The following is a 15,796-nucleotide window of genomic DNA, read 5'->3' on the forward strand; positions in this document are numbered from 1 at the left end:
GATGAAATTTGTGAATTGTTTAAGCAATTTAAAATCAAACAACAATTTAATTTGGTTCTTTTCAAACATATGTTATAGTCAGTGACATTAATCGTTTATTATTAATCATATCCGGTAAAAGTAAGTAAGCAATTTATATAATAGTTAATTAGTACTAAATGTTATCGACTTTTGTTAATGAAAGCCACACAGATCGAAAATTTATAAGCCTGAAAGAAAAAAATATATATATAATTGTTTCTTATATTTATTTAAAGTAATTATTTTAAGTATTGAAATTACCATTGACAGAAGACTGAAAATTAATTTAAATTTTAATCGGAGTTTTATAAATATTTTTTCAGATATTGCCATCATAATTCTATTGAAATATTGCATTTTTAGGTCCAAAAGTCTGCGTTTTCTTGTTTAATTCTTGACGAGATGATTTAATTGAATTTGCGCTTCTCAAAATATGCACAGATGAAGCAGTCATATAATCATGCATATGGGTTTGAAATAACTAAGATTACAGTATAATGGATATGCATAATTTTTACATCTTTAATCATTTTCTAGTAGTTTAAATGCCAATTGAAAAAAATCTTTATGGGGATTAATATTAATGCTTTAATTAAAACATATATGGAAATAAAAGTAAATGGCAGATTCGTTTATAAGCAACAGGTAGAATTTTTCAAAAATACATTTTTTTGTCCTTTAGTATGTTTTAAGTTTAATTATCTATCATTTTAAATCTATTTTGATAATTATGTAATTTTCAAAAATATTCTAATATATTTTTTGTCTTTCTTTTCGGTATGACTAAGGTGATCCTTCTCCTGAAGTCACGTGGTGGCAAGGGTCCTCTTTAGTGGATGACTCCTTCAATGTTTCCAAGCAGGGATTTGTCCGGAACGACATGATATTAGAAGAGATTCAACGAAGTGACTGGATGACAGAATATACATGCAAAGCCTCTAACACAAATGCAACCGATCCCAAAGAAGCATCTTTACAGTTAGATATGAATCGTAAGCATTGTTTTTCTTATGTGTATCTAATGTTCAGGTACTGTTTTTTTACGATGCAAAAACAAATGACGGTTTTTGCACTTCTTAGCAGCAGATTGCAAATATTAGAGAAACTTACCATCACCGATGATTCAAGAAATTAAATATCATGTAATTAAAAAAAATTAATTATTAAGGGCATTGGTAAATCTATTCAAATGGATTTCACTTGTTCCCTTTTATAATGCTTAACAATGTAATTATGGCTAAAACTAATCCGCTTTGTCATTGTCGAATTTAGAATATTTTGTATTGAGTAATTAATATTTTATTAAAAGCAAAGCATCCGTCTCAAATAGGAATTTAAAAAAGCAAAATATCAACAAAGATTAATTCTAAAAATAATTTACTATGCATAAACTTTTTCTAATAAAGTATTTTGACTATAATATTAATATTTCTGATTTTCATCATTTGACTTGCTATATATATTAGCAATGAACAGCAACAAATATCATTAAAATTTCAGACATCGAATATTACGAAAATTTCCAAATATGATTTGCAAATACACTATTATATTTTAAAGAAAAAAAATCTTCTTTTTGATTTGATAGAACAGAAAAAATCCAAGCCTCAATTTTAATATTAGGTAATTATTTTTATAAATATCTTTAATTCTTTTAAAATTAAGATTACACAGAGTTTGACAGATATATTTAGATTTAAATACACTACATTAAAAAATAAATACACGTTATACACATTAGAGAATATGAATTACTTTTAAATATAGCAAATAATTTTTAAATTACATGAATTATCATCTTTTACAAGAAAAGAAGCAAATGTTCTTATTATTTACTATGTAAATGCAATGAAAATAACATTTAATTTATGTCGAATTCGACTCCGAAGAAAATTTACAAGTTTTTAAAGTATGTTCTTTTGATGAAAGAAATGACAATAAATTTCGAACTCTTTTTTTTTCTCATACTTTTATCCGTTTTTTTCTTTAATTTAAGACTTCGGATATTATTTAAATTAATTTGAAAGAAATTGTTTCTTAGAGAACGTAATTTTTTACTTGTATTTCAAAAGACGCCCTTCATTTTAATCGTAAAAACGTATTAATTCAATTCTTCATTTGTAGCTAAATGTTTTTCAAATGTGATTATATATAAATTAAATATTTTTTGAATATATAAATATGTCTCTGTATTTTGTAAAGTTTTATTTTATTTTTAAGAAATTGGTGGATTATTTTTAATTCATAAACACAATGTTATAATTAAAGAAAAAATCCCATTATCTATTTAATATAAATAATTAAATACGATAACAATTATTCTATAAAAACATGATTTACTGTAAAAAACACTTTATTTTACAAGCGATTTTTTTTTATTCGTTTCTAGAATCTACATTACAACGTAATAGATTGGTTAAAGAAAACGGGTTAAAAAACAGATTGTCTTTGTGTTTCCGGTGAGAAAAGGGAAATCAAATCACTTTCTAAGCCCTGTATCTGTTTTCTAATCATGGTTATTAGTTCTATAAAACATCTTAATGCTTTTTGGCCGCCAAGTACCATTATCTTACCTTGATCAGAGAGATAAGAGCCATAACTTTTCTGGAAAAAAACGAACTACTTAATACAGTACTGAAGTCCTCCGGATTTGCTTTCTTACGATGTGTGGCATAAGCTGTGGTGTGGGGATTTTTTGTGCTGGTTGGGGATGATTGGAGAATGTTGAATATGGAGTTAATGTAGATGAATGTTTTCGTTTTATGGAATCATCTGCAGAATCAAGAGAACTGCATTGCAGCAATCATTTCTAAAGCAGAATTTCAAAGGAATTATTAGAATAGTTTTGTTTACAAACATACATCAGTCATATCCAAACTACACTACGCTGTTTTGGCGCAGCATATTCTGTATCAGGATCTTATGCCAGAAATCCAAATGCAAAACGAAAGTACAACGTGTTGCATATAATACTGAAAAGTTGTAAACGGTTTGCGTAAAGTTAATAAGAAATATTTTCACTTGAATAAAATTATTCGCTTATATTAATAATGATGACAATTTTTTTCGTTCTTAAAAAAATCTGAAACATGAATAGCTTGTAAATGTCATATGGATTTCAATTATTCAATAGAATATATAGGATATCTACCTAATATATTTAAATTTGAATTTGTAATACTAAAACATAATAACATAAAGTTTTTGTGATTGGATAAAGATAACTTGGAGTAAATTCAAGCAATAGAAAAAAAATTATAATGAAATTCTAAAATCTTTGGTAAGGAAAACTATAGGCAAATATTAAAAATATAAGAAATAAATAAATAATCCTTGAATAAAATTAGCATAATTTATTTGATAGTTTAAAAGAAACAGAAGAGTTTTTGTAGAAGTAATAAGTTAAGGAAATAATCTTGATTTAATTACGATTTGAGATGTGCAAGCACATTTCACTGTCATTTCAGTCTGATAAATGACAAACATCCTTTTCAATTGCAATTGTGACATGATATAAAAAAAATAAAATGGGGTGCATTTAAATTAAAATATATTTTTGGTTCATAATTTAATATTAAAAATATTACTATTATTAAGTTATATTTTATTTTAATATCGTTAAAAGTAATACTAATTAAGTGAAGAAAGTTAAATTGATCAACTATTTATTGCAATAATGTATGACATAATAAAATGATTATGAATCATTACTCAGCTTGAATATTCTCAAAATATTATTGAGATGAAAATAAAATTAAAAGACCAGTTAGATATTGCAGTTTATGTATGAAAATATATTATTCATAAACACAATGTAATATCAAATTTATAATCCCGAATACTGTTTATTCTAGATAATGGTTATTATTCACGAAGAGTATGATGCCATTGACCGTTTGGAAGCAAAAATGACATTTCGACTTCAACGAAATTTGATTCTAATTTCAGATGCTTATTTGACTTATTTTATGGGAAAAATTATAATAAAGACAGTATAAATTCTAACTATGTAACTATTAAAGGATAGTAAATATCAATTTCTTAAATGTGTGACATTTTAAGAACATCTAAAGTTTTATTCGGCTTTTTTTATGCAATTGGCGGTAATGCTTTTATTAGTCTAATTACATATGTTTCTGCAAAAACTTTATATTTTTCATCATATTAGTAAATGCAAAAAAAAAAAAAATGAGTTTATACGTAAAGCGTCGAGCTGAACAACGAGATATAAAAAGTTTCTTCTATTCTTGTTATAACTTTAAATCTGTATGACAAACAGTAATGCTTGGTTAAAGAAAGCCATCCAACAAAAAAGATAAAGCTGGATATTCCTTCGTTAAAATTTAATATTTATATTTAATAAATAATAAAATAAACACTTTAGAAATCTTATAACATATTAAATAACTTAATGAGATCCTTTAAATTTTATTAATATCCAAGGATAATGTAATAAAATAAAACGCTTAAACTTTATTTTTCTATTTAAGAAAAGAGGCTTGTGACAGAAGAAAATGTGCATATTTTCTAGCGAAAAAATGTTAGTTTTAATGACTGTGAATTAATGAAAAATCTGTAATATTTGTTCTAATTAGTAAAGATAGTCGAAAATTGAAATATTAAAAATTTTTGTATCTATTTAATGACTTGAAATGCATCGATTTTCTACTCTATCGACTGATATATAAGTGACTTTCATCAACATATGTAGAAAACACTTTTATATTAAAGTTGAATTGATAAGCTTTATGGAATTTTGCAGCCATGAAGTGAAGTGAAATATACAAAAAAAAAACAACCACTGTTATTTTTTTCTTTATAAAATCGGATAATTTGTTATATTAATGATAGTTTTATATAATAGTAAATGTAGTTTAATGTTTTGATAATCTTTTAACAAATTTATTATTTTGTGTACTTTTGTTTGAAAAGATAAGCAGTAAGAAGAGAATATAAATAAATATTGAAATTACGGAAGAAATCTTGAAAAAGTATTAATAAGGAACAACTGATCACAGAAAGATATCAATGATATAGATTTCCAGTCTCATTTCTAATTCTTAAAAAAAATATTTCTAAGTATTTTATCGATTGTATAGACCATAAAAGTATATTTCACAACTAAATTTTGCGTTTACAGTATCATTCTGAAGTATTATTCTGAAAATTATGAGCTAATCTACTAAACGGTTATGTATTGATTTTTTTTTTTTTTAAAGAAGAGTTTTGCCCTAAAAATATAAAAAATTGAAATTTTAAGCTTGTTGAACTATAGTCTAAGCTTCAAACCCTGTTGAAAAACTGGGATACATAAAACTAAAGTACGTTAAATTCTTCTTTCTGTATGTATCAAAATGAGTTTTACAATATCGAATCTGCAAAGGTCACTGGGCTATTATCTGTACTAAAACAGATAATTTTATCGACCACGAAAATTCTCGCATAAAGGACATGTCAACTTTAAATCAAAAATATTTTTTCTTCCTCTTATTAATTTTTTAAGCGCAATAATTTGAATTATCTAAATAAGATAAAAAGAATTTTTTTTAAATAAATAAACAAATATGTTAATACCTTGTGAATTATTATGAACAATTCAAATTATTTTCAATTAATAATTTCAGTTTTATTATCCTGAACCTCTATTCCTATATCAAAAAAGGCTTTAGAGAAAATTGGTATCATTTCAACTTTTAGGTCTATTTATAAGGAAATATTTCACTTTCAAAATATTCATAAATAATTCAACATTTCGCCCACCAGGTAAGAAAGAAATCACTTTTGAAATGTTTCATACATTTCCCATTCTAAAGAGAATGACTTCGATAAAACATTTTAGTTAAAGAAATACATAAATCTGTATTGACCAAGGTGAAGTCTTCAGTCTAATATATTATTTATTTTTTCCCATCAGCATATAAGCCTAAAAATGAAGAAAGTTTTACTTAAGAAAATATTATGGGGTAGGAATTGTTTAGCCGATATATTTATACCCATGATCAAGTAGCTCAACATCTAGTATTTGGGATTTTTCATAGTTTTATTTTTCTTAATATTTTCTTCTCAAAAATGCATAATTCATGAAAAGAAGTGAAAGAGGATATTAGGGATATAATACTTAAGCTTATCTTTGAAAAACATATTCATAGTAAGCATCTATAATCAAAACACCTGGTTGATTGCTATTTTACCAAGGACTAAATTTATTCTTAAAACGGCTTTCATGATTTTTATGCTGCGATATTTTCTTCTAATGCTCCAAAAATGTGCGAAAAAATGAAAGTTTTTTCGAAGAATTCTTGAAATTAGAAGTGTAAACATTACTGCATATGTATCCATAATTTTACGATAGAAAGCTGTAGGTGAAAAAGATTGTTTTCATTGTTGATTATTTGTTGATTCTTTATTTATGGTTCTGATCATTTACGTATCTTCTTTATGATTATTCTGGAAGTAAGTTTTGTAAGAATAAGATAAATCTTATACAAGAAGCAGAAGGAGGAAGTTATTAGCAACAATTCGATTCCTCTTTAAGAGATTAATTCTATTTTTTTTCAAAGGACATGAAAAGTTAATTCGAGGTTTTATAGAAGTGAAATGACTCATTCATAAAGAATATATAGTTTCCAGTTTGTAAATAGTCACTCTTGAAAATTATAAAATGGTTTTCAATATAGTTTCTCAAACAAACGAAGTTACGAGATTAAAGACCTGATGAAAACTTTCATATATGATAACTAATTGAAGTAATTTTAGTGTTTTATGAGTCCAAAATTGTCTTTGATCATTTATTTGATTTGCTCATTAATCATTGATTTCAATGAAGAATAAGACAATCAACATAATTGATAAATGCACTAATTTAATTATAAGCATATAGATTACACCAGGTCAGAAAAATTTCAATGAAAATATTTTTTTCTTATCAGGGCTAATGTAAACTCTGAAGTTTTCTTATGGTATAACCAATGGGGCTGAGATTCTGATTCTGGTATTTATCAAATTTGAAATTTCGGTTAACTCAGATGTTTTGTAAATATCTTCCAGGAGTGAATTTTATTAATTTTACAGTTTGTAAGAAATTACATATTTTTTTAATGTATATGTATTGCTAGATACTAGTAATGTAATAAAAAAGTACATGTATTGCAATTTATATCCAATTTAAAAAAGAAAAATGGCAATATACCCATTGCATCATTAAATTAACAATATTACCTAAATACGCAAACTTCTCTAAGAAAGGGACTAATATTCAGGTTCACATCAATACATCATTACTGATCAAAAAAATTATTTAAAATAGTCGTGTGATTAAGTTATTTATTGGAATGATCGACTTGATTGAAGACTAGTGTATAGTGTATAGCTTTCAAATAGTGTATAGCTATTTTTAAGTACATTTAGAATATTCTCCTTATGAATTTTTTTGAAATTTTGACTAATAAAATTCTGATTATTCCAATTAGTCTCTAATGTGATGATCCTTTAGAGAATAATATCTATTAAATTATTCCAAACATGCAAGAATTACTTTATAAAATTCGTTTTTTTATTCGAAGTAAGCTTTCCGTTTCGGTAGAAAGCCTATACTATATTTTTATTATTTAAAGAAAATATATAAATGAAAGAACATAAATAAATCTTATTAAAGCCTATATATTTTATGTTTAAATTGAAATGCAGTAAATAAAATTCAACAAAAACAATTCTACAACACATTTTTTTTTCACCTGAAAGGGTAAGAGATATCGTCATCTCTGTTCAGTATTACAATTCAGAATATTAATTATATTTCTTAGTAATAAACAAAACAATACTATTCATCCGTAGATATATATATTCCAAGAAAGGATAGATTATAGACACTTCGCAATCAATAAGTTGTTCATCTCATCCAACTTAAGGTATATTTCAGATGTATGTCTTGCATGAAAAGTTATTTTTATTGCAAAAAATAATATTGAGCTATAATTGTAAAACTCTTAATTTTTGTAAAATTATAAAATTATATATTTTCACAATACAATTTTACATTTTCCTTTATTCAAAACTGTTCTGAATTATTTTAATTTATTTTATTTATAATCATATTTTCATTTTAAACTTACAAAAATCTTATCACCACAAATATTCTCATCTAACAAAATTCTCTGCCTTTTAAGTGAATACATATTGCTAAAAAATCTACGAAAAAGAAATCAATACAAAGCATTTTTATATTATACTTAAAAATGTTAAGCTTTCGTTTTTCAATTGTGAAAATAGTTGGGATAATCAATTTGCTTGACTTAAAGATTCCGAAAAATAAAATCTCTTCCATGTATCTTCCACTTTGCTTTATATTTTTTTCTCACATATTGTCAGATTTTAAATGAATCGTCAGATTTTAAATGAATTTCAGTTTGCCCAAATTTCTGCTGTTCATCGTGATGCATGCCGAATTCTGTTATATTTCTATAATATGAAATGTCCCTGTCACGTACCTTGACACAAGTGGTGACACTTTCTTGGCAACACAAGTTTATATTTTTTTCTCACATATTGTCAGATTTTAAATGAATCGTCAGATTTTAAATGAATTTCAGTTTGCCCAAATTTCTTCTGTTCATCGTGATGCATGCCGAATTCTGTTATATTTCTATAATATGAAATGTCCCTGTCACGTACCTTGACACAAGTGGTGACACTTTCTTGGCAACACAAGTTTATATTTTTTTCTCACATATTGTCAGATTTTAAATGAATCGTCAGATTTTAAATGAATTTCAGTTTGCCCAAATTTCTGCTGTTCATCGTGATGCATGCCGAATTCTGTTATATTTCTATAATATGAAATGTCCCTGTCACGTACCTTGACACAAGTGGTGACACTTTCTTGGCAACACAAGTTTATATTTTTTTCTCACATATTGTCAGATTTTAAATGAATCGTCAGATTTTAAATGAATTTCAGTTTGCCCAAATTTCTTCTGTTCATCGTGATGCATGCCGAATTCTGTTATATTTCTATAATATGAAATGTCCCTGTCACGTACCTTGACACAAGTGGTGACACTTTCTTGGCAACACAAGTTTATATTTTTTTCTCACATATTGTCAGATTTTAAATGAATCGTCAGATTTTAAATGAATTTCAGTTTGCCCAAATTTCTGCTGTTCATCGTGATGCATGCCGAATTCTGTTATATTTCTATAATATGAAATGTCCCTGTCACGTACCTTGACACAAGTGGTGACACTTTCTTGGCAACACAAGTTTATATTTTTTTCTCACATATTGTCAGATTTTAAATGAATCGTCAGATTTTAAATGAATTTCAGTTTGCCCAAATTTCTTCTGTTCATCGTGATGCATGCCGAATTCTGTTATATTTCTATAATATGAAATGTCCCTGTCACGTACCTTGACACAAGTGGTGACACTTTCTTGGCAACACAAGTTTATATTTTTTTCTCACATATTGTCAGATTTTAAATGAATCGTCAGATTTTAAATGAATTTCAGTTTGCCCAAATTTCTGCTGTTCATCGTGATGCATGCCGAATTCTGTTATATTTCTATAATATGAAATGTCCCTGTCACGTACCTTGACACAAGTGGTGACACTTTCTTGGCAACACAAGTTTATTATATTTTAAGGATCAAATTATAATAATTATCGATTACTATTTACATATATATATAATTAAATTCCTATTTAAATCTGAACTCATTTTTCGGATTTCACACAAGAGCTCCTAGATACACACACTTTTACTAGTGTCAGCTACACTCTCACATGCAATCATTTCTCTCTCTGTACTTCATCTGATTTCTGGAGGTTAAAGGTAGGGCAATTTTTTTTTGCTTTATGCGTTGTGACAAGTAAGTTAATTAATATATTTTTAGTTACATTGTATGAATAAGTGTTCTGTAAATATCCAGAACGGTCATTCATAAATTTCTTTACGTAGTCATTTAAGCATTTTACATTTATAATATATTGTTGCAAGATAATCATTTTAATAAATAAAAAAGGCGGAACATTAAGCAATAGAATGGGCTGGAGTATTTTTAAAACGGGCAGAGTGTGTAATTGTTGTGCAGTAGTTTTTTTAAAAACCTCTAAAAATCCCATCAGTTTTTATAAATAATTAGTCACACCCTTTTGATATTCAAAAAAAATTTTAAACAATCAAAAACTTGTTTTTTCTTTCCAAAAAATGAGTTTTTGAAAAAACACTACGTAATAGAATAACTGGAAAAATAATTCAACGATCCTCTGAAAATAATCAATTGAGAAAAAAAAGAACAAATTGGTTTGGGTTTTTTTTCAGGCTTTCTAAACTGAATTTCATGGCAGCCAATTTTATTGATTCAATTTACTGTCAAACTATTCTGCAAATTTGTCTCCACTTACTTTGCATATAACGGACAAATACTTGAAAGAAATATGCAAATCGTTTTCCGTAATACCTTAGAGCTGTAGAATTTCCATGTCACAATCAATCTGTTGAAGAATATGTTAAATTAATATCTGAAACAGCAATGAAAGAAATGGATATATTCGTAACAAACTTCAAGCAAAGGAAGAACTTCAACATTTGACAACAAGGAACAATATTATTCTAATATTCAACAAGTGTGAGGTATTATTCAATAATTTCAAATGTGATGGCTTTTATTATAATCTGTATTATGTCTACATGTAATTCAAATTTGCTAGTAAAATGTCTCTAAAAATGTTAAATGAAAGTAAAAATACATGATAAATATATCATAATTTTGATTTAAAGTATTATTTTAGTCATTTTATTTAATTTATAGTATTACTAGCTGACCCGGCAAACGTTGTTCTGCCTTATACATTATTTCTATTGAATATTTTGGTTATTAACGAATGTATTGTAAGTGTGTAGGGATGGGATCTATGACAGAAAGAGGAATGGAGCACCGTAGACGATGATAGCCGATAAAAACTAAAAAACCCCAACCATTCATTTTCTCAAAACAATATATTTCATTAATGTAACGAACATATACATTGTTTGATCTCTTAAAAGTTAAACATAAAGTGAAAAAAGTAAAATATTTTTTTGTCCTAAAGTATAAAAATGAAATAAAGAAAATCAATATTCATTTCGAAGAGCAATTGAGTATACGATATTTTTTCTCAGTCCGTCTTTAGCCAACACAAATAAGCTCGATAGTTTGCCCACGCGAGAACGTACCACGTGTGAAAAACATGTTGTGCCGAAATCTAAGCCGCAAACATACATCGTTTGGTCTTGCGACTTATTGATTGTCACTACGAATGCGAATCTAATAGGAAATTGAACGCGTTTGAATTCGATTGCCACGTCTGTGAGAATCATTGGAATTCGTGGCAGCAATACATTTTCGGCTCGGAATTTACCATTCGAAAAGGTGGCTTCGATAACGTTTCTCATCAATTTTTTAATGAGCAATCGCGTGTCATTGCACAGCCATGGAAGCTTCAAATTCCGAAGTATAATAATAGGAGATCTAAATTTTAGTCGTAGAAGGTGTGGTAACATGCCTGGCAAATCCAGTCAGTTCAAAAACTCTGTTGGATAATTTTCAGCTTCGTTAGCATTGCAAACTGTATCGATCAATTTTTATGATATCAAGTCACCTGGCAACAACTGCTGTACCTTGAAGTTTAAATTGTCGACGTCCACATTTTTTGCTGCCAAAATGGCTCTTTCAGCCAGCCACGCATGATTTATGTATTATGTGTGTACACGGGAAATATGCGGTCAATGAGAGCATTTCTCAAATCAACGATAGTGCAGAAATGAGTGGGCAATTTTATGCATCCAGTATTTTCATAGACAGCAACTTTTCCATCACCGATATCTAACAATTCGTCCGAGAACGTGTCAGTAGATAGATCTTGAATGAATCAACAGATGGATCTTGTAGTATTTGGACGCACGTGTTTATTTTTAGCTGGACTATTTCAACATTACGTCACAGTGGCGATGATTTCAAGCAAGCGTTGATCTCCTCAGTGTACGGTGAACGTGGATAGGAACACCCTAATTGCCTAGCGCTGTGAAATATACCTTACTACCTATTCTCATACCTACCAAATACACAAAATAAATTTCATGAAAATCGGTCGAGCCGTTTCGGAGGAGTTCGAACACAAACACCGTGACATGAGATTTTTATATATTAGATTTATCAGTTATTTTCAATAATAATTCCAAAAAATAACTTTCATGGTATTGTATTCTTAGAAAATACATTTTTTTTAGCATTTTTCTTACATTTTTTATTTTAGACGGTGCTGCAACATGTGTGTGCATGTCTATTGGTGACAACAAGGATTCCAATTTTTATTTCAAAATGTGATATATAATTATACGAAATTTTTATTTGGCTTCTGAAAATAAAAAGTTTTTCTTCTTTAATATTTTATTTCTGATTATTTTTCCAATTTTTTTTTGGTATATTATGAGATATATTTGAATAATATTAATGGTTAATTTTTTGTATACATTTTTGCAATTATATAAATATATCATGTTTAGTTAGAGAAGAAAACCCCAATTAAAGAAAGGAGCCAGAAATTACTTAGATATTTCCAATAATTTTTTTTTTGTTATCAATTCCTCCTTAAAGTTTTGGCACTATATTTTGGTGAATGCGCTCGGTGAATATTATACTTTTTATCCACTTCTTGTTGAAATGATTATTTCGTTACTTATTTCACACGAGTTTTATAAATTATTTAACATGCAGGTGCATTTAGAAGAATTTTATAAATTTTGTACTAGTATTAATTGATGCAATTATTTTCGAAAATTGATAACTTTGTATAGTTAAAATTTAGATGTAAAAAAGTATTTTGGAAAATTTTCTTTAAAAAATTTTATGTATATATATCTTAAATTCTCCAGTGATTATCTTGAAACTTTTTTCAAGGACTCTAATAGTTCTTATACCAGCGATTCTCAACCTGTGGGGAGCGCCCCACTAGAGGGGCGCGCCCCACAGGTTGAGAATCGCGGCCCCCTTCTAGTGTGCTCGCGTATGCGAGCACACTAGAAGGGGGCCGCGAGAATTTCCAAGATAAAATATTATTTATAAAAAATTGATTAACTGACTGAAAGGAAAGCAGACATACACATAGAAGACAAAATACATTTCGACATATTTAATAACTTCTTAAAGTAAAACAACTTACTAAATCAAAACTTACTGAATTAAAACATCTAAATTAAAAACAAAATTAATAATTATTAGTGACTTCCTTGGGCCTGTCTTTCAGAGCAAAATTTTTCGAAGGAAGGCTTAATATTAGAAATAGCCTCTCTCAGTTCTGTTTCTATATTTAGCCGAGATCTGTATTTTGTCTTCAAAGAAGCCACAACAGAAAATCAAGTTTCACAAAGGTAGGATGTTGAAAATGGTAATAGAATGCGAAATGCCTTTGTTTTTAGTGCAGAAATATCATCCTCTACTCCTATCCAAAATTCAAATAGTGACTTATTGCCTAATTGCCTTTTAGTTTCGCCACTTGTAGTGAAGTTTATGAATTTTTCTTCCTCATCAATTGAAAGTCCTTCGGGAGTCTTAGGATTTGAATCCCTAACTCACTCGTAACTTGCTATCAGTTTGTCGCCAGCAAGAAAATAACTTTAAATTTTTTTTTGCCAGCATGGCTAAAAGATTTTCAATGGTTACAAAAACAACTTTTACATGTTCTTCTTCAGCCTTGTAAGTTTTAGTACAATCATCCACATTTGCAAACATTGCTAGTTTTTTTTTCCCTTTAAATTTCTGTTCCACAATTCTAATTTTCTACAAAAAGCATTAACTTTATCACTAGTATCCAACATACGTTTATATACGGAGTTGAAGATTCAAGTTATTTAATTTCTCGAATATGTCGACCAAGTAGCTCAATTTCATCACAAATAAACCATCGTGAAAATTCTCGGCCTCCGGTCTGTTTTCTTCTTCTGAGAAAATGGCGAATTCTTCTCTTAATTCATAAACACATTGCAAAAATTTCCCACGTGATAACCATCTTGTCTCGCAATAAAATAGTAACGCTGCATGTATTGAACCCATGTCTTTACGAAGTGCGGAAAAGATTTTTGATTTCATGGGTCTCATTTTTATATAATTTACTACAGTTACAACCGTAGTTAACACAGTATTCAGACCAGGACTCATTTCTTTAGAAACAAAAACTTCTTTCTGGATCATGCAATGTATCCAGAACCACTGAGGCAATTTTTGTTTTACAAGTGCTTGTATACCTTGGAAATTCCCGGATATTGAACGAATACCATCGGTGCATATTCCGACTCAATTTTTCCATTCTATGTTTGCCTCCTTCATAAAATCATTTAAAATAGCAAATAATGCAAGCGCTGTTGTTTTGAGTACTAATGGTTTGCAGAAAAGTAGTTCTACTACTGACATATTATCATAAAATCGAACATAGGCAATTAAATGAGCTTCTTTATTACTATCTGTTGCTTTGTCAAGCTTTATTGAAAGCAATTTATCACGCAACTTCGAGAAAAGCTGACACTGTACATCTTCAGCTTTATCACCAATTCGACAAGCAACAGCATCATTTGAAAGAAGTATGAACTGCAATTGTTTTGAAAAATTCTCCAAACATAATTTCTGCAATCTCAATTGCTTCTGGCAAAATAAGCTCTTCACTAATGGTGTGAGGGTTTTTACATCTGGCTATTTTATATGAAACTTTGTAAGATGTAATTAAAGTTTTTTTAATCACAAAGTTTCTTTAAAAAATAATTTTTGCTTTTTATATGATTTTAATTCGAAGAATTCTCTAGATTTGTTATACTCACTATGAAGCGATTCCAAATGTCGTCATTTAAGTTTATTAGGTTTCATGCTGCCTACGACCAACATTTTTGAGCAAATTATACACATGGGCTTTTCCTCTTCATTTACTTCAGTACTGATAAACCCAAAATGTAAGTATTCTTGAGAATATTTTCTTGGTTTTATTTTCGGAACCATGCTTTTCTGTGTATTTGTTGGTGCTTGACTATCGTCTAATTCTCGCTTACTTCCGTTTAAAAATTTATCCAGACTCTACATAAATCTATTGCCATGAATATTTAATAATGCAATTAACACGAAAACATATATAACATACACATTCATGATAAATTCGATAGCGATAGAAGGATCGACTCGAATGAGATTAGCTGGAATTGAAACTGCGTTACCGAGCATTTTCCTTCTTTCTATGAGAAAACATTTGCTCTGCGCCTACTCGAGACGTCATCGTTTGTGTGGATTCCCTTCCACAAACATAACTTATTATTTTTCTTTTTTGTTCAGTCGTGTTTCTTTTTTATTTCTTTTATTATTCGAAAAAAATGCATTGCCAGTTTCTAAATTTAGCTCATCCCGTCTAGGTTAACTTTCATTAACGAATTTTTCTACTTTCATATTCTTTTAAAGTTTTCTCCCTGTTTGGCTCTCATTTCAAATATAGTATTTAAATTTTCCCCGCTTTCATTCGCTTCATCTGTTTACCACCCGCTGGCAAAATGCCAAATGTGGTTTCTCGCCAACGTTGGCTGGCTTTTACTCTTGTTTTGGCAGTTAGATAAAAATAATTTAAAAAAAGAATCAAAAATACTCAATATACATTATTGTTGTATACATTTTATTTGTAAGCGGGGGGAAGGAGGCGCTATGAAAATTATAATTGAAAACTGGACCGCGAATAATGAAAGGTTGAGAAACACTGTCTTATACTAT

At 28.3% G+C, this 15,796-nt stretch overlaps 1 protein-coding gene across 1 annotated transcript in view; it reads left to right on the forward strand.

Annotated features, from left to right (window-relative positions):
• Positions 1–15,796, forward strand: part of LOC129962329 (nephrin-like) — a 262,750-nt gene that overhangs the window by 136,831 nt on the left and 110,123 nt on the right. The window contains exon 4 of the mRNA XM_056076075.1: positions 810–1,013. Coding sequence (XP_055932050.1) covers positions 810–1,013 — 204 coding nt within the window. The remainder of the gene's footprint in view (positions 1–809; positions 1,014–15,796) is intronic.

The sequence above is a fragment of the Argiope bruennichi genome, chromosome 2 (genome assembly GCF_947563725.1).
Source record: "Argiope bruennichi chromosome 2, qqArgBrue1.1, whole genome shotgun sequence".
Taxonomy (NCBI): domain Eukaryota; kingdom Metazoa; phylum Arthropoda; class Arachnida; order Araneae; family Araneidae; genus Argiope; species Argiope bruennichi.